The sequence below is a fragment of the Aspergillus caelatus genome, assembly GCF_009193585.1.
Source record: "Aspergillus caelatus strain CBS 763.97 unplaced genomic scaffold BDV27scaffold_154, whole genome shotgun sequence".
NCBI lineage: Eukaryota > Fungi > Ascomycota > Eurotiomycetes > Eurotiales > Aspergillaceae > Aspergillus > Aspergillus caelatus.
In genome coordinates this window covers 19,099-45,531 of record NW_022475417.1, presented here as the reverse complement: position 1 = coordinate 45,531, position 26,433 = coordinate 19,099, and the positions used below count along the sequence as shown (strand labels likewise).

At 47.9% G+C, this 26,433-nt stretch overlaps 10 protein-coding genes across 10 annotated transcripts; 6 read left to right on the top strand and 4 right to left on the bottom strand.

The window, feature by feature from the left end:
• Positions 1-92: 92 nt before the first annotated feature.
• BDV27DRAFT_132141 (uncharacterized protein) lies at positions 93-2,452 on the bottom strand. Its single transcript, XM_032067804.1, has 4 exons — positions 2,291-2,452; positions 2,160-2,233; positions 1,963-2,055; positions 93-1,900 (listed from the first exon to the last, which is right to left on the bottom strand). Exons 2-4 carry the CDS (start codon positions 2,181-2,183, stop codon positions 758-760), a joined length of 1,260 nt encoding a protein of 419 aa, XP_031925123.1. The 5' UTR covers positions 2,184-2,233; positions 2,291-2,452; the 3' UTR covers positions 93-757.
• Positions 2,453-3,803: 1,351 nt separating this feature from the next.
• BDV27DRAFT_132139 (coiled-coil-helix-coiled-coil-helix domain-containing protein) lies at positions 3,804-5,465 on the top strand. The gene is made up of 4 exons (XM_032067803.1): positions 3,804-4,124; positions 4,438-4,545; positions 4,701-4,728; positions 4,865-5,465. Exons 1-4 carry the CDS (start codon positions 3,865-3,867, stop codon positions 4,889-4,891), a joined length of 423 nt encoding a protein of 140 aa, XP_031925122.1. The 5' UTR covers positions 3,804-3,864; the 3' UTR covers positions 4,892-5,465.
• Positions 5,466-5,751: 286 nt separating this feature from the next.
• Positions 5,752-9,423, top strand: BDV27DRAFT_132137 (MDM20/NAA25 family protein). The gene is made up of 8 exons (XM_032067802.1): positions 5,752-6,012; positions 6,162-6,437; positions 6,505-6,681; positions 6,747-7,087; positions 7,163-7,436; positions 7,492-8,257; positions 8,312-8,424; positions 8,480-9,423. The coding sequence occupies exons 1-8, from the start codon at positions 5,878-5,880 to the stop codon at positions 9,230-9,232; spliced, it is 2,835 nt and encodes a 944-aa protein (XP_031925121.1). The 5' UTR covers positions 5,752-5,877; the 3' UTR covers positions 9,233-9,423.
• Positions 9,424-10,111: 688 nt separating this feature from the next.
• BDV27DRAFT_147325 (uncharacterized protein) lies at positions 10,112-12,729 on the top strand (the record flags this gene model as incomplete). The annotated part of the gene is made up of 8 exons (XM_032070722.1): positions 10,112-10,256; positions 10,416-10,507; positions 10,559-10,941; positions 11,011-11,106; positions 11,285-11,528; positions 11,834-11,968; positions 12,251-12,436; positions 12,646-12,729. The coding sequence occupies 8 exons, from the start codon at positions 10,112-10,114 to the stop codon at positions 12,727-12,729; spliced, it is 1,365 nt and encodes a 454-aa protein (XP_031925120.1).
• A 517-nt stretch (positions 12,730-13,246) lies between these two features.
• Positions 13,247-15,106, bottom strand: BDV27DRAFT_132132 (putative UBX domain protein). The gene is made up of 2 exons (XM_032067801.1): positions 14,786-15,106; positions 13,247-14,722 (listed from the first exon to the last, which is right to left on the bottom strand). The coding sequence occupies exons 1-2, from the start codon at positions 14,920-14,922 to the stop codon at positions 13,330-13,332; spliced, it is 1,530 nt and encodes a 509-aa protein (XP_031925119.1). The 5' UTR covers positions 14,923-15,106; the 3' UTR covers positions 13,247-13,329.
• A 120-nt stretch (positions 15,107-15,226) lies between these two features.
• On the top strand, positions 15,227-16,365 carry pup3 (proteasome core particle subunit beta 3). Its single transcript, XM_032067800.1, has 4 exons — positions 15,227-15,359; positions 15,417-15,435; positions 15,499-15,953; positions 16,011-16,365. Exons 1-4 carry the CDS (start codon positions 15,357-15,359, stop codon positions 16,152-16,154), a joined length of 621 nt encoding a protein of 206 aa, XP_031925118.1. The 5' UTR covers positions 15,227-15,356; the 3' UTR covers positions 16,155-16,365.
• On the bottom strand, positions 16,366-18,328 carry BDV27DRAFT_132129 (epoxide hydrolase). The gene is made up of 4 exons (XM_032067798.1): positions 17,560-18,328; positions 17,370-17,497; positions 17,239-17,311; positions 16,366-17,186 (listed from the first exon to the last, which is right to left on the bottom strand). Exons 1-4 carry the CDS (start codon positions 17,873-17,875, stop codon positions 16,468-16,470), a joined length of 1,236 nt encoding a protein of 411 aa, XP_031925117.1. The 5' UTR covers positions 17,876-18,328; the 3' UTR covers positions 16,366-16,467.
• Positions 18,329-19,369: 1,041 nt separating this feature from the next.
• On the top strand, positions 19,370-22,305 carry BDV27DRAFT_147321 (uncharacterized protein; the record flags this gene model as incomplete). Its single annotated transcript, XM_032070721.1, has 2 exons — positions 19,370-20,354; positions 20,405-22,305. 2 exons carry the CDS (start codon positions 19,370-19,372, stop codon positions 22,303-22,305), a joined length of 2,886 nt encoding a protein of 961 aa, XP_031925116.1.
• A 162-nt stretch (positions 22,306-22,467) lies between these two features.
• On the bottom strand, positions 22,468-24,051 carry BDV27DRAFT_132126 (emp24/gp25L/p24 family protein). Its single transcript, XM_032067797.1, has 3 exons — positions 23,755-24,051; positions 23,295-23,680; positions 22,468-23,207 (listed from the first exon to the last, which is right to left on the bottom strand). Exons 1-3 carry the CDS (start codon positions 23,912-23,914, stop codon positions 23,058-23,060), a joined length of 696 nt encoding a protein of 231 aa, XP_031925115.1. The 5' UTR covers positions 23,915-24,051; the 3' UTR covers positions 22,468-23,057.
• Positions 24,052-24,253: 202 nt separating this feature from the next.
• On the top strand, positions 24,254-26,143 carry BDV27DRAFT_147319 (uncharacterized protein; the record flags this gene model as incomplete). Its single annotated transcript, XM_032070720.1, has 3 exons — positions 24,254-24,347; positions 24,409-24,526; positions 24,586-26,143. 3 exons carry the CDS (start codon positions 24,254-24,256, stop codon positions 26,141-26,143), a joined length of 1,770 nt encoding a protein of 589 aa, XP_031925114.1.
• Between the last annotated feature and the right edge of the window lie 290 nt (positions 26,144-26,433).

Sequence of the window (26,433 nt, the reverse complement as noted above, 5' to 3'; positions counted from 1 at the left end):
CTACTTGCGTAAATCGTGCCCTAAGAGATGCAAAGCGAACAATAAGACTCCGGAACACTAGTATTCGGAGATCCATAGTATAATATTTTGAGTAAGCATATCAGCTATAATTAGCGTGAAGCTACTAATGTAGGCCCTGAGAGGCATATTTGTCTTAATAGAAAATCTCATCATGTTTGGTCCCATGATGTACTAGTAGCAATGCCTGAAGCGCAAACTAGTAGTGGTGTTGATACATACATGCTAAAGTTGGCGTGGGAAAAGAAGCCCGCTAAGATAAGAAAGAAAAAAGACTAACTAACCAATGCACAAGGTAGCCAGAAAGGAATCACGCAGAAAGTAGCTAGGGTATAGAATGTGTGTGGTCTCTCTCTATCTTTTTTTTTTTTTAACTCTTTTTTTGGAGCCAAATAGTGGATGGTGGAGCGAAAAGCCTTCTCCCTGCCAGTACCAGTCTCATATACCTTTGGGGACCTAATATTTCAAACCCTTCAAGTGTAATTATAACAGCTAGGCTTAGTCGGGCGTGATCGAGAATCCTGACCAGAGATATCCTTTAAGCCAGTAAAGTCCAGTACACGGATGTCGAACTCTGCAACGCACGCCCTGATGTGGCCGCATTAATGCAGCCTGTTCCGTTCTCTGCCCTACTCCTATCATCCCTTGAAAAAGCTATAGGCAACGAGTCCTATAAGATTCGCCTTAAAATGATCCGGGATTATCGTCAAATCGTATCTGATATAAGGTTAAAAAATTGTCAACGAGCGACATGTCGACAATTCCTTCGGAATGGTCGAACTGGGCCCTCGTCAGAATCATCGTCCAGGGTTATTGCATTCGAGGCGGAAGTTCCTGCTGTGTTTGTACTTTGACTACGCGATGCCTGCCGGCGCATCGCGTAGGGATTCACGTTCGGAGCTTGCCGAATTCGACTCGCAAAAACAGAGAAGCCTGAAGCCCCACTAGGAGCTGGAAACTGGCGGCGACGATTCCCCGTTACAGGAGGCCGGATAGGCTCATCATCTTCATCATCTTCATCATCTTCTTCATCTTCATCTTCATCCTCTTCGCTATCTGGGATCTCGAAGCCACTCAAAGAATCATCGGTACGGTCGTCGGCCTGAGACATTGTTACCTCTGAGCCCAACCGGACATTATATCGATCAGGCGAGTATCGGATTTCAGGACCCCCGACTACCGTAGATCTGTCTGAGTCTGAGTCATGATCCTGCTCGTTGTGTTCATCATCGTCAATAAACGAGTCCATGTCTGTGTCGTCCGAGTAGTCGTCAGTCGATTCTTCGGTTTGATGAGCAGTTGAAGACGCTTCATCGTAGTGGCTATTGCGCGCAAAGACAGGGCGGTGTGAGTGAGGCGGGGGAGAGTGGTGATGATAATGGCGAATGATGCTGTATAGATGATGGGGAAGATCTTCAGCCCTCCCCTCAATAGGAACCCCATCATAGAAACCGTTCCAATCGACATCGTCTAATTCGCCGAATCCATCTTCGAGTTCGTCATCCATGTAATCTGTCATCTCAGAATTCTCCTCCGAATCGGTTGAGATTGAACCGGTTGAATCGGTTAAATCCGATGTATCTGTCACCGACTCTTCATCTTGTCGGTATCCACATTGTGCGCAATTCGAGTCTTCTTCCAGCTCCCATGAACACCGCGGGCAGCGAACGACATTGTCCTCCAGGTCAACGATGGGCTGCGCAGTTGGGGTTTTTTTGTTAAATGTACCCCGGAATAATCCGCCTTCTTTGGGATGGGGGTTCTTCTTATCATGCTCTAACTTTTCAGCTTCCTCGCGCTGATGGCGCGTGTGCTCGGCCGTCGTCTCCCCTTTTTCTAAGAGCTCTGCACGACTCGTAAATAGTTGGACGACCGCACGGACCTGTAGCGCATTAGACACAAGGGGCATTCAATAAGGGTTATACGGGCCTTCAGATTATTTACCAGGTATGCAGGGGCAGGTGGTGTTTTGACCGGAGCTCGGCAATCGGGGCATGTTTTATTCTTCCTCCCGCCAGCAAACCATGACGTTAAACACTAAAGTTCAAAGAGTTAGCACTCTACCAAGAGGGTCATACACACAAGGGCCACAAACACTATAGCAGAACGTGTGTCCACAGGCGAGGGTGAAGGGTTCGTACAGTGGCCTTATGCAAATACCACATTGTAAGAGTGAGCGGATATCATCGACATGTCCCTGTAATGTTTCGGAAAGCTGGATAAGAAGCAATTTAGTGCCACTTCTTTCAGAAAATTTACTATTATGGCTCACCCCGGGGACATCATCTCCAAGAGCCGCGTTTGTGTTGTTGGAACCCTTTTCGGACGCGGCCCCGGCGAGAGTTGACTTGGACATTTTGCGCAAAATTGTCGGAACGATCAGGAGGGGCAGCCAAAAAGCCTCTTTTTTCTGTTTTTTTTTTTTTTTTTTTTTATGGAATCGATCCGCAGGTTTCTCGTGGAGAAGAACTTGCTAGTGTATTGGAAGAGAGAGACGTGTCACGACAAGTAGTGGCGAGATATATGGACTCGTTCTTTAAATGAGGGAGGGCGTAGCTGGCATGATGGGGGGAACTTCGAGTTTACTTCTGAACTGTGAATGATAAGATGAGGTGGGCGATAAGAGACGGGTGTAAGAACGGCGCCTCTGAAGTCGTTTTGAGTGTTTATTCACAGTAAACTGAAAATCAAAGTAAAGCAAAACGAAGAAGGAAAACAAGAAGCCATCACGATTGGTCTGCAGGAGTGCATGCCTTACCTTTTTTTCTTTTCTTTTCGGAAGCTTTTGCGCAAACCGAACAAACACTCGAGACGCTGGGTCTAAAGTCCGATCGAATTCCCCACCGGAATGGAACTAAAGTTTACTCTAGTCCCTCACTAGTAAATAGAAGCCGATCAATCATATCATTCTTCACTTTCCTCCTCACAGCCAACAAACCTTCCAACATCGTCCATCCCGTTATCTATAGCTACGTGGTACGCACTTATACAGTCACCAGAAGATTGCAGCATAAGACTGCTGTTCCCCTCATACTATCGGTAGAGCGCAACGGAGTGCCAAGGGGACAGTCGAGTAATTAAATCGTTTTCTTTTTTTTTCCGGCAAACTCCTCTCAGGCTCTACTCCGAGGGTGAAACTCCGTAAACTATAGTTCGAACGTACCAAATACTAGTATACTCACGGCACCTTGAATGAAATAGAAGATGGGGGAAGAAGAATAAACAATAATTAAATAATCAAAAAAGGAATCAAATAAACCATCCAGAGCCCTTGTAAGTACGCCGTTGTCCATGGGAACATGATGGGTCCTCCTCATCCTCCACAATAACCGCTGGCACAAACCCACCGCGACAACATCAACGTTGATTACCAATTCAATATCACCTTGTCTTCCAAGCTACTGCACTTCCTCCACTTTCCAGGCTTTTCGGGGGATTTCTTGTCACCGACAACGTGAGATCATACTCAGTGTTAGCGCTAAGAATATTAGATGCGTGTAATGGTGTCATATCATGCAAGACCGGCGCTTCAGCCGTCATCATGTCTTTCATTTTGCCCGCCTCTTGGTCTTGTCTCTGTAGCCTGCTCCGCTAGGTTAGCTAGCTATGTCTTGATTAGAAAGTTCTCAGTTGATGGACATATCATCCGATGGCGAACGAATCAGGGATTGAAACTTCTAGAGTACAACAGTCGCTCAATATCGTCCAGAGTAAGTATCATACCACAAATCAATTACAGTCAGTATAGTTATTCCAGTATATTGCAGTACCAGGGTTTTCAATATGATCAGTTGTCTTTTTGCAAGTAAAAGAAGTATACTCCGTACGTATTTTGGAATTACTGAAATGGACAGCATGACTAAAAGGTCACTGTGCCAAGACCTTCAATTGTGGAGCCAAACTTCTCCAGGAACAAACCTACATACTCCCAGTAAGAACCTCACGACGTTATCACCCATACTGTCCAACGCTGTCGCCTGTATCAATCACATACATTTGACTACTTTTGGTCTCACAATCATGTCTTCCACATCAGACCAACAACCAGAGTCGTCCGGACAAGGCCATCCTAACTCCTGGTCAAACACGGAGCGGAGATTCACTAAGTAGGTTGCCCAGCTGTCTCCTACATCATCACATCAACGCCCGAAGTACATCCTACCGATGTATCTTATGTCAAAATCTTTGCATCATTATTATTATCGTCATAATTATGGCTTTCAATGGTGGTCTTGTTTCAAGAGCTTTTGAAGTCACCCGCTCATATTCTCTTGAATCAGGGTGCACGTGTCATAAATCCTGATGCTTGATTTTTGGTGCTTAGACTTTTCTTTTTGATCTATTTTAAAAAAAAATTTTTCAGCTACTTTTTTTTATCTATTTTCCACAAACTTACTAACGGCATGCTCCATATTCCAGCAAGAGTGCAAGCGAGTACTATGATCCATGCCAAGATTTCGCTGATCGGAGTTTGAAATGTATGAAGCGGAATAATTTCGACAGAGAAATGTGCCACGATTACTTTCAGTGAGTATTTAACCCTTCTATGCCGGTAGAGTCCAGTGATATGGATCTAGAGGAGGGACTCTTGACCTCCTATCGGCGAGCTAGTAGCCTGAATCATTCACATGTTTACCTGCACATTTTTACTTTAGCCTATAGCTGACTCGAATATGTGGCAGGGCCTACCGTGACTGCAAAAAACAATGGGTACGTATCTATGTATATCTCAAACTAATTTGCGTTGATATTTCCTATCTACGTCCAACCCTCGATGGCTCAATAACCTAGTCCTGCCATCTCAGTAGAACTCTGATTTAGTCCTACTTAGCTGACGATATTGCAGTTGACACAGAAAAAGCTTTCTGGCTAGTTCTACCAGAGCTATGTTAGCAAATGGTGCATGTTTCCTTGAAGTTAATCTTCACAATATCTGTATCATAGAATCACCGGGATGCCAGACGATCAATATTCCCGGTAACTAATAGGGTCTCCTTTCGGTCTACATCAGCATCTCACTGCACATCTCAGAGCCAGGCTGTCCTGATAAAAGATACTGGTAAGAGACCGGGCAATTACATGTTTCGAGCAAAAACATACTATTCGTTGGCACATAAGCTTCTCCTCCTATTGACGCAGCTTACCTCCTTAACATGGATGTCTATCTCTTCTTTTTTCCCACTTACTTCTGCTCGGCAGAAGGGGGGCATGAAAGTTCCGATTGTCGCAACAAGGGCTTTTTGGCGCACATCCTCAAGTCTGTATCCTATTTACTATGTTGTATGTTACCGATTCTAGAAAGAAGGGTCATCCCGCTCTATATTTGTATCATAGAAATGTTTCAGCGATCACTTCTTGCAAGACTTTAACAACACATGTTAGGACCTTATGTTATTAACGTTAAGGTTGGTGTATATAGCCTTCTAAATCCTTGAAGCATGTTGAGGGCAAACTCAGGTTGCTGTCCACAGCACTAACTTTATTTGCATATTATTTTGTCTTTCATTTTTCATTCAATTTAATTTATTCTAATTTATTTTTTCTCTTTCTTTCTTCCTTTGGATAAACGCAGCGCTTAAGGTGGTAGATAATAAGCGATTTATACACTCAGCATTGGCACCCACTATATTATCGATCACCGCCTTCCAGTTCATGCCTGCCGGGGCCAAACTATTTTCAACTGTTTGTTCCTAAGAATTTCTTCCCCTCATTATCCCGCCGTCCTATCTTCCCCGCACATCGTGTGCTGTGCTTGGTTGCGCAGCATACGAACGCCGATCCCTTGTTGCAAAATAGGAATCCACGTCCCCCCGCTATCAGGATTAATCTAGAGTTAGATCTGATCTTCTCTCGCTCGCCATGTCCACCAATGACGCCGTTTTCTACCGGCGAAACAAACAGATTCAAGATGCCATTGACGGGCAGAATCTGAAGCAGGCCCTGCAGCTGATTGACAAGCGCATGAAGAAGGGAGAAGATACAAAATTTTTGAAGGTTAGTCCCCTGTGAGACCATTTATAATAATACATTCTGGACCTTATCGTCTAAATATCCCTGGTGCTGCGTATGCCCTTGAGGTTGCAATCACCCAGAGCGACCACGTCAGTACATGTTGCTAATTTAATTGCAAACGCCCCGCGTAGGCATGGAAAGCTCATATACTATATCGTCATGTGGACGAAACCCACCGCCAACGTGGTATAGCGGAGACCCTCGATCTGTGCAAAGCCGAGCCACCAGCTACCGATCTCGATACTCTCGACATTCTTTATCAGACCCTGAAACGAATGGGCGACCAGGCGGAGACTATGAGGACTCTGTGGGAAAGAGCTTCGAAGGCGAAACCACAAGATCTGGATCTACAGATGAGATGGTTTACGTATGCGTTTGAAGGTGACGACTGGAAGTCAGCACAAAAGGTCGGTAACCTATTGAGTCCCGGGTGTCGCACTAAATCGAATCTAATTCTTTGAGAATGGGTGGCAGGCCGCTATGACTCTCCAAAATAATTTCCCCAAGACACGGAAATACTATCTTTGGGCTATTTTCCTCAGTCATCTCGTCGCTACCGATCAAGCCAGTTCGGAAACTGACCGTAAACTTTTTGGGACTCTAGCTTATCGCATGGTTTCCAAAGCTGCTGACAGTGTTCCTTCTGATCCAGTATGTCCTATGTGATGTTGATCCTATTTTGCAGCTGGTTGTTGTGATGCTTATATCTACGATAGAAAGAGTTGCTGAGCCCTCCTAGAGCCATACAAGGCCCAGAGGAGCTATTGTTACTTGTTAAAATCTTCGAGTCTCAAGGACGTCATGATGAGATTGTAAAAATCCTTGACAGTGAGAATCTTGGACTAAGCTCGCGAGTCATTCAGAATGACTGGTCCTTCATTGGGGTGAAGCTCTCCAGCTTGGAAAAGGCGGAGATGTGGACACAAGGCTTATCTTACGCGAAAGAGTTACTTGCAATCCCTAGTAACGAAGCTGAGAAGAAGGCTCTCCAAGAGCGTGATGACTGGGCAGTTTGGAAACTACTTGTTATTTCAACCCGGAACATCAATACCCAAGAGTAAGTTACTCCATCATTAGAAGAAGAATGAGGAAGAGGCAGCACTTGAAATGTGCATGCTAACCATCTTCGAAGAGCCACTACCGAAACCCTAAAGTTCATTGACAATTTCCTTGATGTCGTGCCCAAATCTCGCAATGCACAACTAGCTCGCCTAGACTTGATTCATTCGGGTGTTGTCGCCGGCACTTTGAAGACGGAGGATCTAGTCTCTACTTGCCAAGAATATTTTGACAGTAACAAGAACAAGCTTTACTGCTTTAGCGACCTGCAGCTTTACTTGGCAGCACTAGACAAGGAAGCTGTGTCCAAATTCGTGGAGTATGCCTCCAAATGTCAAGAGGAAAATGTACGTTCCAGACAATGTTCGTGCTTTTCGTTTCCAGGCTGACACACTCATGAAGGTGAAGAACGACCCTTTCAAGGGTGTGACGACTATCAATGCCCTTAAACTTGAATACTGCTTCATATTGTCAAGTGACGAGACTAACGTCTCTAAATCACAAGTCGAGGACTTCATCTCGCGCTGTCTCCAAGTCTATCGTGAAGCAGATCGTCCAGAACGGAGCTCAGCCCCATCCACGATTGAAAGTCAGCCTAGTGATGATTTGTGTTTGCTAGCTGCAATGAGCTTGATACGCTTCAGCGGAACATGGATTTCTGGTAACCAGGATCAAATCCCAGACACCATCCTCATCCGCGCCGCTGCTATTCTGGAGCGTCTTGTGTTTGATTCTCCTCATAATTATCAAGCGTTGTTACTCCTTGTGCGTATCTACTTGCGCCTCGGGGCTGGATCACTCGCTCTCAAGGCCTTCAGCAAGCTCTCTGTCAAGCAAATGCAGTTCGAAACGGTTGCTCACAACCTCTTCACCCGCCTAGCAACGATCCATCCACACTCGGCGCCTCCAATTGAGGGTGCCGAATACAAAGACTTCGACCCACAGTCTGCTTTTGTTCAGGCCCTGAATTTTTATCGAACGGCCGAGGTCACGACAGTCAGGCACCGATCGAATGGATTGGATTTGGGTAGTTACGTAAACATAGAAGGCACTATAGAGCTTCAGAGGCGCTTAAAGTATAGTGTCTGTCGCAGGATGTGGGCATTGGACGTCAGGCGGATGCAAAGACTGGCTGGAGGAGATCCGATGGGTCGATATGACGAAGTCGGTAGGTGCAAGAAAACTTCATAAAATGAACTATCCGCTCACAATTACTCTGCAGCAAGGGATTCATCTCCTTTGACAGACCAGCGTGTATTCGATGCATTCATGAACTGTGAACCCACCAACCAGCCAACTTTCGAAGAACGGATGCGCCTGGGACCACTTCCTCGGGTACGTTTGTCCCTAACCAGTGTTGAGGCCGCAGGGCAAGGCTAATGATGAACAGGAACAATGGGTGACTTCTACGAGGGTAACAGATCAGTTATTTAGCACCCTCAAAGGCATGGCTCTTCAGAAGCCAGTGTCTGTTGAACCCAATCCGCCCAGTTTCGAAGATATCGTAGGGTCGGAAGCATCTACTGAGATGACCTCATCAGAGATTGAGAGCGTCAAGATCAATCTGAGCCTTCTCAAGGTGGTCTCATTCTTGAATGGTTCGAAGTCCGTCGCCTCTGAAGAGGTCGACAGCTGCTTAACCCAGGTGGAAGAATGGTTGAGTTCCAAGACAAAGGATCTTGACTTGAACGGTCAAAAGATCTCCCTGCTTGTATCCAAAACGGCAGTTTCCTTGCAGCGGCATGAATCATCTGCCCCAACCTGGAGGTCCTTCCACGACTTGTACCTGATCGTTGAGTCGCTCAAGGCGCTCTCGCTTATAACATCCATTGCATCGAAGAAAGCCTCCAAGGCTGCGAAACTCCCCAAGGATCGTATACAAAGATTAGCCGAATCCACACGTCACGTCTACGAAAGCATTCGGGCAAATGCTCGTGCGCTAAAATCAGCTATCTCTGAGCCGGGAGTTCTCGGATCTTTGATTGACCTAGTGGTGGGCGGCTCCGGCTCCGGCGAGGATGGTACGCAACTTCGGGCAGAATTGGATAGAACATTCGATACGGCTGCGCTGGAGATGTTCTGCGGCGAGTTAATGGAAAGCTGGGAAGAAGGGCTCGATGGGCTGCTGCGCGTGTCGCTGTGACAGTAGGCCATGATATGATTGTGTTGGGTCATTGACTGTGTACGATGTCTGCGTTACCGAATGACGGTGTACACTGCAATATCAACTATATTATACCTACATATTATAGAAACCCCTACATAGATGGGTGGTATATCTATTCACACCGTCTTTACGGGACGAGAAGTCTTGATACATCCAAAAAGATGCAATTACTACCGCTACAAGGTAGGGCACATAGCTTGTAGAATGGAATGAATACGAGGGGATCCTTTTCCTGGCACGAGGCTGAGGTGTGGAATGTTGATCCCCTTCTGCAAGGGTACCGACAAGTACTACGTTCTCTATCCCTTGGTTCCTCGCCACGCCTTCCCCCAGTCAGCCTGGTGCTTGTCCACTACTACCATGGCATTCACACATACTCTCCAGCTGTTCGATGGCACGGGTTTCTTACTAGGTTGCACCACTGCTACCAATAGGAGCATTCCTCTCCTGCGGTTTGTCGATTTCCAAGAGGCATAAGCAAAGCCCCCTTGCCAACGGTGAAGTCTTACTGCATTACTCCATTGAAGACGTTTCATTGAGTCAGGGTTGCTGCAAGTAAGCGGCGGTAGTCTCCTTGCTTCCAGGGCAGATAATGTCCCCCACGCTATCACGGCTGCTTCTATTCTTACTGTGCTGACGTCCAACTATCTACACTGCTACAACTCGGCGCAAGTATTTGATCAACATGTGTGACTGACTTCATATCCATGTCCGGGTTCTCTTCTTTTCCCTTTCCTTTCCTTTTCTTTCTTTCGTCCTTGGGGCGCAGGCGACAGGTCTAAATGTCTAGTTTAGGCCCGTAACTTGCTGTCATAATTAACTCGGTTGATTATTCATGAAAATCCAAACTCAGGCATGAACCCTACATATGATCATAAACATTCGCCGCAACGGTGGGATGTCATTACAGAGGTATTATGCCTCTCAATCAGTACCTTTTGTGTCGGTATGCGCATGTACACAAAGCTATTAATCACCAGAGCTCCAGGGTGGGAAGATTGTATGTATACCAAGGCAAGGTTTCAGTTAAATTGGTATTCACTAACTGTCACCTGTAGTTACTTGTTTCTTTGCCTGGGTATGCGTCTCAATACGATATCTACGAACTCTTGCTCTCGGAGAATCACCTACTTATAGGCGACGTAGTTAGGATTAATAGTCTATGCTGTGATGACTTTTGAGACAGGCAAGCATGGCAGTGGCCTCCACCAGTGGGAAGTATCTCCATCAGATCTCCGTGAATTCTTGAAGGTAAGAAGTCATCTTACAACAATAAGGAACCAGCGTATTGATAACCATTAGCTAGCAAATACATGCCAAATCATATATGGGCCGATCATATTCATCACCAAATTATCCATACTCCTACTATTCCTCCGGGTATTCGCACCGTCTTTCAACGGCATCACCTACTTATTGATTCAGCTTCTCATTTGGCTCAACTTCTTGTTCTACTTTGCCGACACAATCCTCAAGATCTTCGAATGCACACCGCGATCCAAGATCTGGGATGAGCATGTGCCAGGGCACTGCATCAATATCAACGGTCCCATCCTAGCTGCTTCGATCTTCAACGTAGTGTCCGATTTTCTGATTCTCTTACTACCAATTGTCTGTGTATGGCGCCTGCAAATGACCTTCAAGAAGAAGATATGTACTTCTGCCGTCTTCGTTGCGGGTATTTTGTAAGACCCTCTTCCCATCATTGAACCCACCTCAAATGACTGACAGGAAGAGTACTTCTGAGCAAACAGCGGCTGCATATCGAGCGTTATGCGCCTTGTAGTCAGTATCCCAAATAGCACCGCTACCGACAACACATTTGTCTGGTTTCCAGAATTCTTATGGACGTAAGTGTAAGTTAGAGCTACATCCCCTACTCATCACTAATACCGATAATAGTGCCGCCGAAATCACTTCAGGAATCATAGCAAGTTGTTTGCCGGCATTACCTACTTTCCTGCGACATTTCCTCCGGAAAACAAGATGCTTCTCCTCGGAGCCAGTCATGACTGGTACCGGCTCTAGTACTATTACTTCAAAGAAAACGGTAGATGCAAAGCCTTTTCCAGTTCAACACCGACAGAATATTAGCCTTACAGATTTACTTCCGGGGAATAACTTGGAGATGCTAAGCCGTGGCAATCGCAGCGGGAAGACATATGAAACAACTTGCTATACTACAGTCGAAGCCAGCCCGGTAGAAAAGGGCCGAGAGGACCATTCCAAGGAGGGAGACAGCTCAAATCGAGGGATATTGAAGACCATCGAGGTGGATGTGGAATCAGGGCCAGAGCAAACTGATCAGAGACAATAGCTATGTAGAGAATTAATGTGGAAAATAGCGAAATGGACCATGGATTTAATCATGACCATCAAGTACCTATACTTTAAAAGAATTAAGAGGATGTAACCCTTATCGAGGCCTGATAAGGATGGTGGATAACACCTCAGGCACCGACACCCGTTCATAGAGCCAGGCAAAAGAGGACGCTAACCCAGACCAGCAAAAAACCCTAAGCAAAGCCCTAACACTCGCTACGCACTGCCGTTTGAGCCAACCAAAACCGTGCAAAGTCCATCGCGATTCTATCCGCACCGAGACGCCCATCGACTTCGACACTCCCTCACCAACCACGTCGCCAAACCAGTCCAACCGTCGAGATGGCCCAGGAACGCTCCGGAATTGTGGTCGGTCTGAACAAGGGCCATGTGGGTTTCCCTATCCGTGCTATATTTGATTTTGAACGGGTCTCAGTTGTCGAGTGGATGTTGAATGGCTGGATATTGCTGGGAAACGGGGGAAAGTTCGATATTACAAGTCCGAAGTGCGAGACAGGAAAAGAGAGGAAAATCGAGAAGATCAAGCGACATGGCAAATTTTTGCGTGATTCGGGAGAATACAGCATCCAGCAACCACTCGACATCTGAGAAAGACCGACAACATGCGGAGGAAGACAAGAAAACAAGACTAACGGATATCCTTCGTTATAGAAAACCACCCCCCTCAACACCCCCAAGACCCGTGTCAGCCGCACCAAGGGCCAGTCCTCCCGCCGCACTGCCTTCGTTCGTGACATCGCTCGTGAGGTTGTCGGTCTTGCCCCCTATGAGCGTCGTATCATCGAACTCCTGAGAAACACTCAGGACAAGCGTGCTCGTAAGCTCGCCAAGAAGAGGGTACGTTCGATTCTGTTATCATACTTTCAATTCGGCAGATATCGCTGGGGCCGCCCTGGTTTTGGTCGGATAGTCTCGGAAGTTATCATCGGTTGATCCTGGTGTCGATTATGGTTTACTATCGAAATTATACTGGGGCCAGAGCGGATGGAAACCGGCGCAATCTTCAATTTATCTTCCAGAGCAGAAAGGCTAACGTTCAATTACAGCTCGGTACCTTCGGCCGTGGCAAGAGAAAGGTTGAGGACATGCAGCGCGTCATCGCCGAGTCCCGTCGTGTTACTGGTCACTAGATTCGTTCCCATTCAATCCAATAAAGCTTTCTCCTATTAGCCAAAGAAAAGAATGAGATAACGAAACGATGAAGTGAGTCTTGGTGGCCGATCACATGGAGTGTGGGGGAGGTTCTGTCCATACTGGGAGGGGAAAAATGACAACCCGACCTACCTTCTTTGCTTCTATCTCTCCTGGGATATAGGAATGGGGGCAAGGGATATGATTCCATAGGCGTGGACAATTGGACAAAAAACATAAATGGATCTCTGATTCTAATGCAATACCACTGGGACTTGGTTTCTTTCACCTTCAATCTTCTTCAGAATATTATTCAGACCGGCTTGTGTAGGTCTCTCTCTGGCCTAACGACCGCCGATCGGTCACTGTGTGTGATGCCGTTGGTAGAATCTGGCTGGATTATCCTGTAGATTGCTGTTCAAGGATGTAGCCGAACATGATGTATACTTCTTTCCAGAACTCGATGGTGACGCTGTCTATGCGTCCTAATTTACGTTTGACTACAGGACATCAGGACCATTATCACATTACTCATGATTGTAAGTTAGAAGATGTAACATGACGGTAACACTTAAGGTATGTACCAGCATATCTCTTATCTATTTCTTCCCGGGCAGTTTCAACCACTTGGGTAAGCTTCCTGGTTTGCGCCCGCTTGACTTCTCACCTTGACGATCAGATCCCGACTTCGGCTGCACCGTATCCTCAGAGGTATCCATGACATCCGCTGGTTGTTCAACCTTAAGTTCTTTCGCTTGTGTCCGTAGCTCTGGTCTCAGGAGGTCTCTTCGGCTTTGCCAAGCAGCTTGGGGAGCAGTTGCGTCCCAAGAGAAATTGACAAGGGTTCGGCCTACCATACCGAGGTCCTTGATCAGTAGAGTCTGATCAGAGTCCGGGACCACATTATGTAGTTTCTTTCCACTCTGGCCACCACCGGGGAAAGTTGTGATGATAAATTTTTCTCCAGCGAAAGGTCCCGCCAAGCAATTTCTTACAAAACTGTAGAGTGATTTGCCCGTATCTTGCTGCCCAAATTTTGCCACAATCTGACTCTGGTCCGGCAGTCGGACTTTGACGTCCACCTCCTTGACAGCTGCAAGCTTTTCCTCTTCTGCTGCGGCTTTAGCGGCAATCTCTGCATCAGATAGGAGGCGTTTATTCTGGGATGCCGCGTTGAGCCGACGTTGGTGCGCCTGCGCATGATCTACCGAGGGTACGTAGTCACTTTCATTATAGGCGGTCTTTGCGGACTGTGGCGTATCGCTAGACGGAGGGGCGAAAACTGCTACTTGTCGAGAGGGAAGAGTCGTTGCAGGTTCGGAAGGTTCAGCAGAAGCAGGTGGAGGGATTTGATTTTGGGGTTGTTCAGGCAAAACAGGTGCAGGGGACGATGCATCTGATGTAGATTTTGGCGGCTCACGTTCTTGTTGGCTCTGTCCATCTACTGTCTGCTTCTGTTCTGCTGGAGTAGACGACTCCTGTGACTGGGGGTTCGTGTCGTCAGATGACTTGAAGTATTCTTGGATCTTGCTCATAGCAACTTCTAATGGGTCCTCTGTCCGACGAAAGCTCAGCCTCAATAACACGTTTCCGCTGTTGAACCCTAGTTGAGCTAGCGACTTCTGTAAATCGGGGAATGTGGACAGCTCCCGTTCCAAAATTTGGATCACCGGCGTCTCGTAGAACAACCGCCCTGATCCATTATCTCCGTTTCCAGTAACGGGAGCCCCTCGCGCTGTGAGGTTCCGAATCGATGTATTCCCAGCAACTCCAGCTTCAAACTTACGCAATATGAACCATAAGGACGTTGTGCTTGGGAATTTGTCCAAGAGACGGCCGTTGGGCGCCCCACGGGCTTCTGATTCCGGTAGCTGAAGTGCGACAGTGACAACGGATGGCGACCGTGAGAGTTGGATCAGCTCCAGCTTTGCGCCAGAAATGAGCCCGGAGAGACGGAAAGATAGCGACAGGTCGACCTGTTTACCTTTGTATCTTGGAGCGGAGTTAGTCCCTTGACTGAAAGCTTGGTATTGGGTGATGGAAGCAAATGCTTACTTCAGTCCATATTGGCTAGCATCTACGCCTAGTTTTACACATGCCTCTTGTAAAACATCAGTCAGATATTTTCCTGGCGTTGTCTTAATTGTAGCCCTTCGAGCTGTCGAGTCGAGGACTACGACATGAGCGCTCATAGTTAGGTATGTTTATTTTAATACTGCGGGGTCGGTGTCAGAGTTGAGGGCGAATGTGAGCGTCGTCGCCTTCCAGTTTTCTTGTCTGTTTTATACTTTGAATATAGGTTTAAACAGCACGTAGACCAAGGCGAGAGAAAAGAATAGAAGTACACAGAAGGAGTTTGATGTTCGGAGATTAGGGTAATAGACAAGGTGTAGTAAATGCGGGAAGATCAGTAGGCAGCGGGCGCATCGTCATCGGCAGAAAGCTCGGCGGCTCCACGCGTGCTGGCAGCAGTGAGCTTCAACTCAACCATTCATCAGTCCCTCTCCTTCACCACCTCACGCTTCACCCCAACCCTCGGCCCTCCACATCCTCTTGCGTCTCACTCATCGAACCCTTTCACTTCTCTAATTTAGATTTTGATTTTATTTACTCTATCAAATTAATCATGGTATGTCTTCTGTACTACCCTTCTTTCCCTGATTGAGCAAGCTGACGATACCTCTAGAGTTCGCCCTTCGATATCAGTATGTCATCTTCCTCGTCTCCCGACTGACTCGAGTTTCACATATTAATCTTCCTCTCTGCAGATGGTGGTGCCTGCGTCGCCATGGTAGGCAAGGACTGCGTGGCAATTGCCTGCGATCTCCGACTCGGCATGCAGGCTCTGACCGTCTCCAATAACTTCCCCAAGATCTTCAACTACAGCCCATCGACCTTCCTCGGCCTGACTGGCCTGGCGACCGACGTCTCGACCGTCTCAGATCTCTTCCGCTACAAGGTTAACATGTACCGCCTGCGTGAGGAACGGAACATTGCACCCCAGACCTTGGCCAACCTGGTCAGTTCGTCACTGTACGAGAGGAGATTTGGACCTTTCTTCGTCAGTCCCGTCGTTGCGGGTATAAACAGCACAACTGGCAAGCCATTTATCTGTGGCTTTGATAGTATCGGATGTATCGACTTTGCAAAGGATTTCATTGTCAGCGGGACAGCTAGTGATCAGCTGTTTGGTACCTGTGAGAGTTTATGGGAGCCGGATCTGGTATGTCTTGCGTGTGTGGGATTCTGATTTTGATTAGAGATGATACTGACGGTATAGGCCCCCGAGGACTTGTTCGAAACCATTTCCCAGGCTCTCCTCAGTGCTGTTGACAGAGACGCACTCTCCGGTTGGGGTGCCCAGGTGTACATCATAGAGAAAGATAAGGTGACTAAGCGGCTACTCAAGGGAAGACAAGATTAGAATAGTTATGTTGGCGCTTTTTTGTTATGTTATTCAGGTCTTTAATTTCACGCTCCATTGCCACGATTGCAATATTTCCTGGTTGAGAACAGCTTTCGGCGTCTAAGGTCTCCACTTAATGTTACATATTATCGATTAAGGCGAGGCGAAGCACAGTGAGGACATATGGAGGACGAAAATACAGGGAATTAGAAATTAAATCTCTGCATACGGATTCACCGTCCTAGTTCTGTTGCGTTATGTCTGGAACCTCTATCATCTACGACCTAACCCCTATAGGGCTCCGTTCAATCTGCAGTCGACAAGTGGATGATCAGTACCCATCCTTCCCAGATACAGCTCCGTACGCCTGCCCATTCCTTCCCAGGAAATTTCTCAGGTCGGTTGCCAGGAGCTCCGGCACCTCCCACGCTGCAAAATGGCCACCACAGTCATATTGCTTAGCTCTAACGACAGAACCGGCCAGGCCGGTCCACGACATAGGCACTCGGATCAGCTCTTTCTTGAATTGAGCCACCGCGAGTTTGACGTTACCAGGAGTGGGTCTCGAGATAGCATCGACGGTGGACATTCCGGGCACAGCGGACGAAGAATCGTTCCGTGCCGCCTCGTAGTAGATCCGGACTGACGCCGCGGGCCCCGCTACCGAAAAACAGTAGATGCTCACCCAAATGAGAATCTCATCATCCGTCCATGGGTAGCTATCAGTCCATGAGTGCAGTTTGTCGTAAATCCAAGCGAGCAACGCCACAGGGCTGTCATGAAGAGCGTAGCCTAACGTTTGCGGACGAGTCTCCTGCTGACGCATGTAAGCATTCCCTTGCATCAGATAGTCCGAAGTAGCTGACAAGTGTGCCTTGTCGCCTGATGAGAAGGGAATGGTGAGGAGGGATCGAAGAAAGACTAAAGGACTCCGCCATGGATAAGGCGGAGCCACCGGTAGAAAGTTCAAGTGAACGGCCTTGGTGTGGTCAGAGTAGCGGTTGGCCATGACACGAGCGATGATACTGCCCCAATCACCGCCTTGTACAACTATAGAGAGGTTAGTATTGAATCAGCCTGGTGGGAGGACGATACAGCAGACCGTAATCTTTGTAGCCCAAAGCCAGCATCACATTGTGCATTGCTTCCGCATATTGAACCAGGCCAAACCCTTTCTACAGGACATTAGATTACTCTTGCAAATGCATTTATGAATTAGGTATATCTTCAAACCTTGTTTACTGCAGATGAAAAGCCAAAGTTCGGCAATGAGGGAGCGACCAGGTGGAATGCTGGGTGATTCTCGTCTCCTTGGGTCAGCAATGGAATAAGCTTCGTTGCTTCCAAAAAGCTTCCAGGCCCTACAAGAAGACCGGTCAGCTCCGCGATGACTTTATTGGGATCTGGTATCAGCCAGGCCTACAGCCGTGTATGAATAGCAAAGGGACAGCGTTTGGATTTCGGCTGGTGTGGTGCAGGCAATGAATATCCAAGCCTCCAAATCCGTTGACGGTTATAGGAACGAGGAACTGATTCAAGCTCTCGTTCAGTTCTTGTTCCTTTTGGCGCCAGTTGAAGCCGTCGCGCCAGTAGGTTACCAGCCTTCTCATCTCACCCAGAGGCACACCCATGTCCCACCCCGCATCGTCCAGTTCATCCGGGAAAGTTGCCGTTGTTAACTTTTGCTGAAGATGATGAAGTTGAGTATCTGGAACGGAGATTTCGAAGGGTCTAGCCATTATGTTCTTGTTCAAAGTTTGCAATCACTTTGTGGTTGAGAGGTTGAGAAGGCATCTATGTCGGTCGGTCGACCATGTCATGTAATGAACGTACATACGACAGTATCACAACCTCGGTCCATGTGAAGCATCATCCATGGATGTTGGAGCATTTGGTGTGGTGGTCGATTCTTTAGGGTTATACCACGTATTATAATGATCATTTGTTTCTCCGTTGTACTGTTTTCTTTCGAAATGTATAGCCTGGTAACCCGGCAAACTATGGAAGTACGCTCATTGGAATCAATATGCGTGAGGGTTAAGTTGATGTTCTATAAATATATTTCCGTACCAGCAAACGATACATACCCATGTCAATCAAAATGCGCCATGCGGCCACTATTTATTTCTTATTTCAGGTTCCCTGAAGAAACAGTCCTTTTGGGAAAAAGAAAAAGAAAAGGATGATTACACAAGCAGGCAGAACATATAGAAACCACCATAGGCTTGTAATTCCTCCCAAAGGGACATTCTAGACTCCAAATGAATCATAGTCACTTACCGTGTGGATTTAAGCCTCCCCGCGTCTAGACCGGGCGATCAGTCCCAAATTGGTCCCATACGAAATGGAGACGATTTCTGTTTCCTTCAATTCCCCCTCCTCCTGCACCTGACCGACTTTACCCTTTTCTCTCCATTCCTCCCACTTCTTCCTCATCTTGGCCTGTGGGTGGGACTGTCAAATTATATCCATTCCATCGTCTGATGGTCCCTCACCCCGGCTATATTATTGAGAACTGGATTTCTCTCCGCTTGCGTGGTCAGGTTTTTTGGGTGATTTCTGCCGACCACCTCTGCCCCAGCAATTGGCCAGTGCCCTCAGGGAGAGGAAACAGTGCCATCCATCGACCAAGCAGATAACCTCCAACAGCTATTAGAACGTTATCGGAAGAGGAAGGATTAAAGGAGCAGATTATAATCCCGTCGTCGATTTGTTTCGATTTAGTTTACCTACCTCTTGAACGACAAGCATCTACTCCGTGCTTTCGCTTTCACTCTCTTCTTTTTCGTCCTTTTTTTTTTTCGCAGTCGTTTAAATCCGACAGATCTATAACGCCAGGATAATTTGTCGCACAGATTCTTCTCAGAGCGCTATCCCAGTACAGAGCGCCGACCATATGGTGTAGCTCGACCGGAGCTACACCTTACCAACATTTGCCAAAGTGGTGTATGTGCTCGACAAACCTGTCTAACATCAAGAGCGACTCGATCTTTGACATATCGAAAACCCTCCATCGTGCCCATGACGAAGGTTGATCACTAACCAAGTCCTCTGCGCCCGTTTCCAGATCGAAAGCCATGCGTTTTGTCCTGCCCAAAGATTCTCCTCGTGATCGGGCAACTAATTTTAAAACCCCAACGTTATTTTGGCGCCCTCCTATACCCTAATAAAGCTTCGCTTTCGGGACTCGCAATATTAGCGACTTTGACGAAGCGTGAAAGCTGTCCCACACCATGTCAGATTCAGTCGAATCCGAATGGTCAAAGACTTTCGTATCGGCCGGCCGATCGAAACCGTTTCTCCCATGCAAGTCTGAATGCCTTTCTGGAGATACCTCAGCTTCAACCTTGCTCAACGATGACCCGCAGGCCGACCCATTAAATCGTACACATCTCGGCGGTCATCAAAGTATGGCGACCGAACAACTGATGAAATTAAAGCAAGAACTCCGAGGCCTGGACTTGGAGTCCTTCTGGAGCCGACTGATGGAACATATTACCTCAATCTGCAACGCTCAATATGGTTTCGTAGCCCGGAGAGTTCGAGATGATGAGATCGTCGGTGATATGGGGGAACATAAACCCCGCCTGTTTGGTACAGCCTTCTATTACAACGATGGACATCAAAACGTGGGAATGCATAGACACCGGTACTTTGCTGGAGGCAACCCTTTGTCTCATATGGACCATGGGAAGCCTTGCTTGATTCCTGAGAAGTTAGGATCCGTCATGTCATTTGACCAAGACCAGCTCCCGTTCGCGGCAGAGGGCTACCTGGCAATTCCGCTCTTCTCGGAAACCCAGTGCCTCGCCCACTTCGGCTTGATGTGGTCGGAGCCAGGATTGCAGAAGCGCAATCTCTCGTGGTCTTTGTTGGAAATGGTTCTGTATTCGCTGGAAGATCTGATTGTCCAACGGATCCGAGAGGATGCGACAAAGACCGACCGGCCTTCCAAAGATATCAAGAATCCATCCAAGGGTCATAAAATCATCGATGATGGGTATCTAAACGCTTTGTACGGACATCCTGATTTCTCATCTCAACCCCTGAAGCCCTTTGCTCGGAGCCTGTCTCATGAGTTGCGGACGCCGATGCAGGGGATCGTAGGAATGCTGGACGTCATGCATGCTACTGTACGGGAAGCCATTCAAGGTAAACCGTCTCCAAGGGCAGGTTATGTTTTTCAATCCCTCAAAGAAAGCATTGAAATGGTTCAAGGTTTGTCATGGCTGCTCGTTATGCCATTTCTCAAAGCTGACCCCATACAGATAGTGCAAGACGGGCTGTTGAAGCCGCTGATAATGTTGTCCATGCCTATGATATGAACATGCAAGTTCCTAAAACACCCCAGGTAGAACGTGATAACGATCTATTCGGCGGGCCTGTTCAGTCACCAATCCCAACGTGCGAAAATCGGCCCAACATCTTTGCTGATGGCACCAACGTTGGAATCAATCCATACAAACGGCGGCGAAGCAATCCGCCGGAATTCACCGTGGGATCGACGCCGAAGCAAAAGATGCCGCGTGTTACAGCAACGAAAGAACTATCCCCTCGAAGCGAAGATGTCAAGAACGCGGTGCTTGAAAGTGACAAAATCATTCAGGCCACTCCAGCACATCAGATTGAAGCTGTCATGGCCAACATGGTGGACCCCCGCCCATCATTAGCAGTACGACGTTCAGCGCCACATCTTCTGCTGGAAGGCATCAATATCAACCTTAAGAGCCCTGCGCTGCGAGTCACAAAACTCCGTGATTTGCTTCGTTTGGTTATCAACGAATCGCTTCATGTTGGTGGTCGGCCTGATTTTGCGGTGACAAATGGAACCGAATTAGGAGAAAGGATTGAGCTTCGCTCGCGGTCGTCTAATGGGGAGGTATTTTCTAAAACGATAAACTGGTCGGTAGACACTGCGCTGCCAGATACCCTATTTGTGGATGATCGCGATCTTGCGAAGTTGATATCATGTGTTTTTCTGAATGCGGTCAAATTCACAAATAGCGGTGTGATTACTGTCTCTGCTACTCTAGGCCGCAAAGTCGGCGATGTCTTGATCAACGTTCGGGATACTGGCTCAGGTATTCCAGAGGCTTTTTTGCCAAATCTCTTCAAACCATTCGCTCGGGAGGATACATCTACGACCCGAAGCAAAGATGGTTTGGGACTGGGGCTTCTCGTAGCTAAAGGCTTGGCCCGGAAAATGGGCGGCGATTTGGTCTGTGTTCGTTCTGCTACCTCGGGTCCTGACCGTGGTACAGAGTTTGAGATTAGAATTCCTATCACTCAACCTGAACCATGCACCAGGCCAATTGCCCCTGCGACGAAGCTTCTAACCCCTCCCCAGCTCAGTGATCCTTCAAGACTCAGCCAAACGAGCAGCACAACTCTGGATGCAATATTACCGCCCGCAATGCGGACCCCTATCCAACAACCGTCTCCCAGTCTCACGGATGAGGCTTCTTCGCGAACACCTACACATTCCCGTTCTGTACCTGATATCAAGTCTTTTGGGGGCTCCATAAATGGAGATGCTTATGATAGCAAATTGGGGGAGAAGTATCCGCTGACTTTCCTGGTAGCGGAGGACAACAAGATCAACCGGCGGGTGTTGGTAAACATGCTCAAAAGACTTGGCTACCGGGATGTTTATGAGGCTTGCAATGGGAGAGAGGCTGTGCGGATTATGCAGGATGTTCTGGCGTCACAGCGCCCCGAGGAGGCCACGAATGGCTCTCACGCAGTCACAAACCAGAATGCCGGCTCGGACGATCGCTCAATCCTCAAGCCACCGCCAAAGTACCGTAAGAAGCTCAAGCCAGTGGATGTCATTCTCATGGACCTCTGGATGCCAGAAATGGATGGTTACGAGGCTACCTTAAGGATATTACAATTAGTAGACCAGTACCACGGTCAAATTCCTCCTAATCCTGGGACCAGCCAGCGTGCTACGGATTCTCATACGGCAAAGCATGCCCGGACCACACCCCCGACGGTTCTTGCTGTCAGTGCAGATGTCACTGACGATGCCCTGGGACGTGCGTCGAAAGTTGGCATGAAAGGTTATATGACCAAACCCTACAAGCTGACCGATTTGGAACGGTTCATCATGAGTTTTTGCTGCGGTGATGATACAGCAAAACAAACCAATAACTCAATGAAGGCATGAAATAGTTGGGTCGACTAATATTGACCACCATTTTCTTATATTTACTAATCTCTTATTTCATTTGAAATTCCCGCTTTATACCACATCATTTTTGGGGTTCTTGATGCATATACAGACCTTATTGAGAGTTTTTTTTTTTTTTTTTTTTCTTTTTTCACCAAGTGCTGGTCTGATGTACTTAACGAACGATATACCGTCAACAATAATGATCATGACTTGGAGAGCCAAAGAGACCAGGGAAACCAAGAAAGAAAGAAAAAAAAAGATCACCCACTAAATAGAAGAAGCATAAGAGGCACATAGACACATACATAGCAGTTCAATGATAATGGCAATTGGGTTGGTTCCATATTAAATAAATCACTTATGCTCTATCATACTCGCTTGATGAACATACATTGGACAGAGATACACATAGAGCAGGTCATCACATCCATATCTATCAATCGACTCATTCGCATCATATAATACTAGAAAGGCAGGCATAATAGGCATATTCCAGTCTTCATGTCCCACATTAAACAAGCCATCCCAGCAACAAAACTGAGCCTACGGCCAGAAACTGAGAACGACCATCCAGCCCACAGATACATCCAAAATTGTCATAAAGTTCCATTGATTTGTTTCGGATGAACCAAAGAGATAGACGATCAAGGTAAAAATGAACTCAAATGTAACCCCATATACAAGGTACGCCGGACAACAACTGCACCTTCTTTTCCCTCTTATCCCTTTCTCCATGCCCTCGTCCCTTATGTCAGCTTCTGCTTGATGAAGAACGAGCGGAGGTGAGACAGTTGCCAGGCGCAGGCAGCGGACAGGACAGCCACTTGAATCAGGGTCCACCGGACAACACGGGAGTTGGTAGCTTCAGACTGGTCACGGAATTCGGCCTCACGTTCCTAGATTAATTGAGGGAAAACAACCAGGTCAGTATCATATACCCCAGGTACAGAGTTGGAGACAATGGAATTGCGTAAGAGACATACCCGCTGGAACACCTGCTCTCTCCGGATATCTTGCAACCGACCGTTGAGATCCTTCACCTTCTGGACGATGTCCTGGATCTTGCCCTTGTCTTCCGTCTCGATCTTGCTGGTCTCTCCGATGGCTATGTCTAGAGTCACCTTGACAGCGCCCGCGGGGGCACCCGACAGCCAGCCGCCGGTCGCGGCACTCGTCTCGGCGGTCACACAAATTCTGTGCTGGCCGGCATCAGCGGCGGAGAAGGTGAAGCGACCAGAGTGGCCATCGCGCTTGGAGACAACCCGGTGGTCGTTGTCGAAGGTCTCGTCGACAGTAATGAGCATCTTCAGGCTGGGATCAACGGAGTACGTGTTCGACTGTTGGTTGATGACCTGAGTGGAGTAGGTTCCTGCCCGTGGATATTAGAATATTTAAGACACCGTCGAAGCAAGTTCACATGAAACCAATTGGTTGGTGACGTACCGACAACTAATGTGTCCTTGGGAAGCTCCTCGAAGAAGCATTTGGGTTGACGTCCATCGATATAGAAGTAGAGGGCGTTAACAGGCACCGAGAGGCACAGGATGGCGCAGAAGGCCAAGAAGGAGGATAGCCATGAGGTCGAGGATGTCGACGCCATCATGAAGGAGATCCGAATGGCAGGAGTTCTGGAATTCTGGGGAGATCAAGGGGAGGAGAGGTGAAACAGTGAAGAAAGAGGTGGCCGAATGTTGATGCTCAATGTGGCAGCAACGGTCGGAAGTCTTGGCGCGAATTGAATTCTCCATTCATTTAATTCATTCATTCACTCCCCTTCTCCTCATACTCTCCCCTCGTTACTCCACTACTTCCTTTCATATCCCTCTTGTTCTTTCCTCTCCTTCATTTCTGTTCCTCGATACTTTGCCCCAGTTATCAACCAATATCAACAAAATCTTAATCCGTTGATCTTCAAGAGCTCCAAGAGTGGTGGTAATCCGCCATGGCCGCCGCCGATGTTCGCGACATGTTGGATTTGCCCGCGGAGGGCCAACCCCGACCGCATAAGAAACAGAAGGTCGTCGAGAAGAGGCCCGGTTGGTGTTCCCCCCAAATTACGCGCCGGTTTTGTCTAGTTCCTAATATTACAATTCTCAGAGGGTATCACTCGTGAACTTTACGCCTTGCTAGGTGAAAGAGCACCTCCGATCGCCATCAACGAGAACCGATACAAAGGTCGCCCGAAATGGATGAGCAAGCTGAGAGTCCGTCCTTGGTATGTTCTATCTGATTTACAGTGTGAGGATACATCCTGACAACCGCTTTTCCTACTAGGCGCATGGCTCCCTTCACCAACGAAGCTCGATCGGATGGACTCGTTCTGCGTCACTGGCAACGACAAGGCGATACCGCAAAACCGGCGCTGGAGGGACCGGAGACAGAAGGCGAAGAACAGAAACAGGATGAAGATGCCCCGCAAACCCCGGACCAGGAATACCTCTTTGCGAAATACAACGTCAAAGCTCGAGTGCCGAGGCGATACACAGACGAAGAGTACAATCGACATCTGAAGAGCGATGACTGGTCGCGCCAGGAGACAGATTATTTGATGGACTTAGTCGAGGAGTACGATCTACGATGGGTGGTTATTGCCGACCGCTACGACTTCCAGCCACATCCCGTCGACGCAGAAACAAACAGCAGTGCGCTTGTACCAGCCAATCAAGTCCGGACCATGGAACATATGAAGGCACGGTACTACTTTGTTGCTGCGTCTATGCTTGCCCTAGAACACCCTCCGTCAGAAATGTCCGAGGCCGAATTCGATTTGCACGAGAAGATGATGAAATTCGAACCCGAGCGCGAGCGGGCACGGAAGGAACTTGCCGCTTTGCAGTTAGAACGTACGGCTGACGCAGTGCGTGAGGAAGGAGTTCTGCTGGAAGAACTGAAACGTATTACCGCAAACGAGCAAAACTTTATCGCAGAGCGCAGAGAGCTTTATTCCCGCCTTGAGGTTCCCATTAGCGTGGGCAACACCACTATGTACCAGTCTAGCCAGGGCTTGTCTCAGCTGCTTCAGACCCTTCTCCAAGCCGACAAGAGCAAGAAGCGACGCTCCATACTTGGACCCGAGGGTGCCGCACCCAGCCCGGCAGCCCAGACCCCAGCACCGAATGCAAATGCCCGTGACAGCCGTGGCGAAACCCCAAGCAATGCACCAGCAGCACCTACAAACAAGAAAGCTGCAGCCGCGGCTGCAGCAAACAAAGAGGCTCAACAGAACATTAGAACGCTCACCCCGTCTGAAGAGGCCAGATACGGAGTACAGCATCACGACCGTCTGGCTCCAGGCGTACAGTTCCGCAGTGATCGTGCTCAGAAACTGACGCAGGCCAAGTCCAACGTCCAGACCCAGAAACTGGCCGCTGCACTTGCCGAGCTAGAAGTGCCGCTTCGGCTGGTCATGCCTACGGAGCGGGTATGCAAGGAGTTCGAGAAGCTGATCCACTCGGTGAACTTATTGCTTGACGCCCGCAAAGTGGCAGAAAAGGTGGAGAGTGAGATTCGCGTACTCGAAGCTGCTAAGCAGGAAAGAGAGCGCAAAGCGAAGGAGGCCAAGGAGAAAGAGAAACCCGAGGTAAAGACCGAACAAGACGATAACCCGGCTCCAACAGCAGATGTGGCTACCGAGTCCACCGGTGCTGCTTCTGCTGCTCTACATTCCGCAGAAGGTCAAGCGGAGACGGCAGGTGGTACAGAGAACAAGGAGGTAGAAGCTGGTAGTGGTGATACTGGTGAAGCCACAGCGCGAGAAAGCACCTCACAAAAGCGTTCAGCCAGTGTCCTAAGCAACACCAGTGATAAAAGTACCAAGCGGCAGAAGAAGTGAGTTTTACTTGTGTGATTTATTGGCGTTTTTGTGTGTATCAATATACCTTTGTACGACTACATGAATATCCTCGGGGGATCTTTTGGGTAACTTCTAATGCATTCAAAGTATTTCATTGATTGTTAATCGCTAGTCTCATATCAATGACCTTTTGCTAGGTGACAAGGCACTCAGAGCTCCCGGGCAAATTTGAAATTGAGTTGCAGCCATGCTAGGCCATGTTTTCACAACCCTCAAAAAATTACCCTGGCTAGGGCTCATGGTCAAGATCATTTATTACTATCGCATTT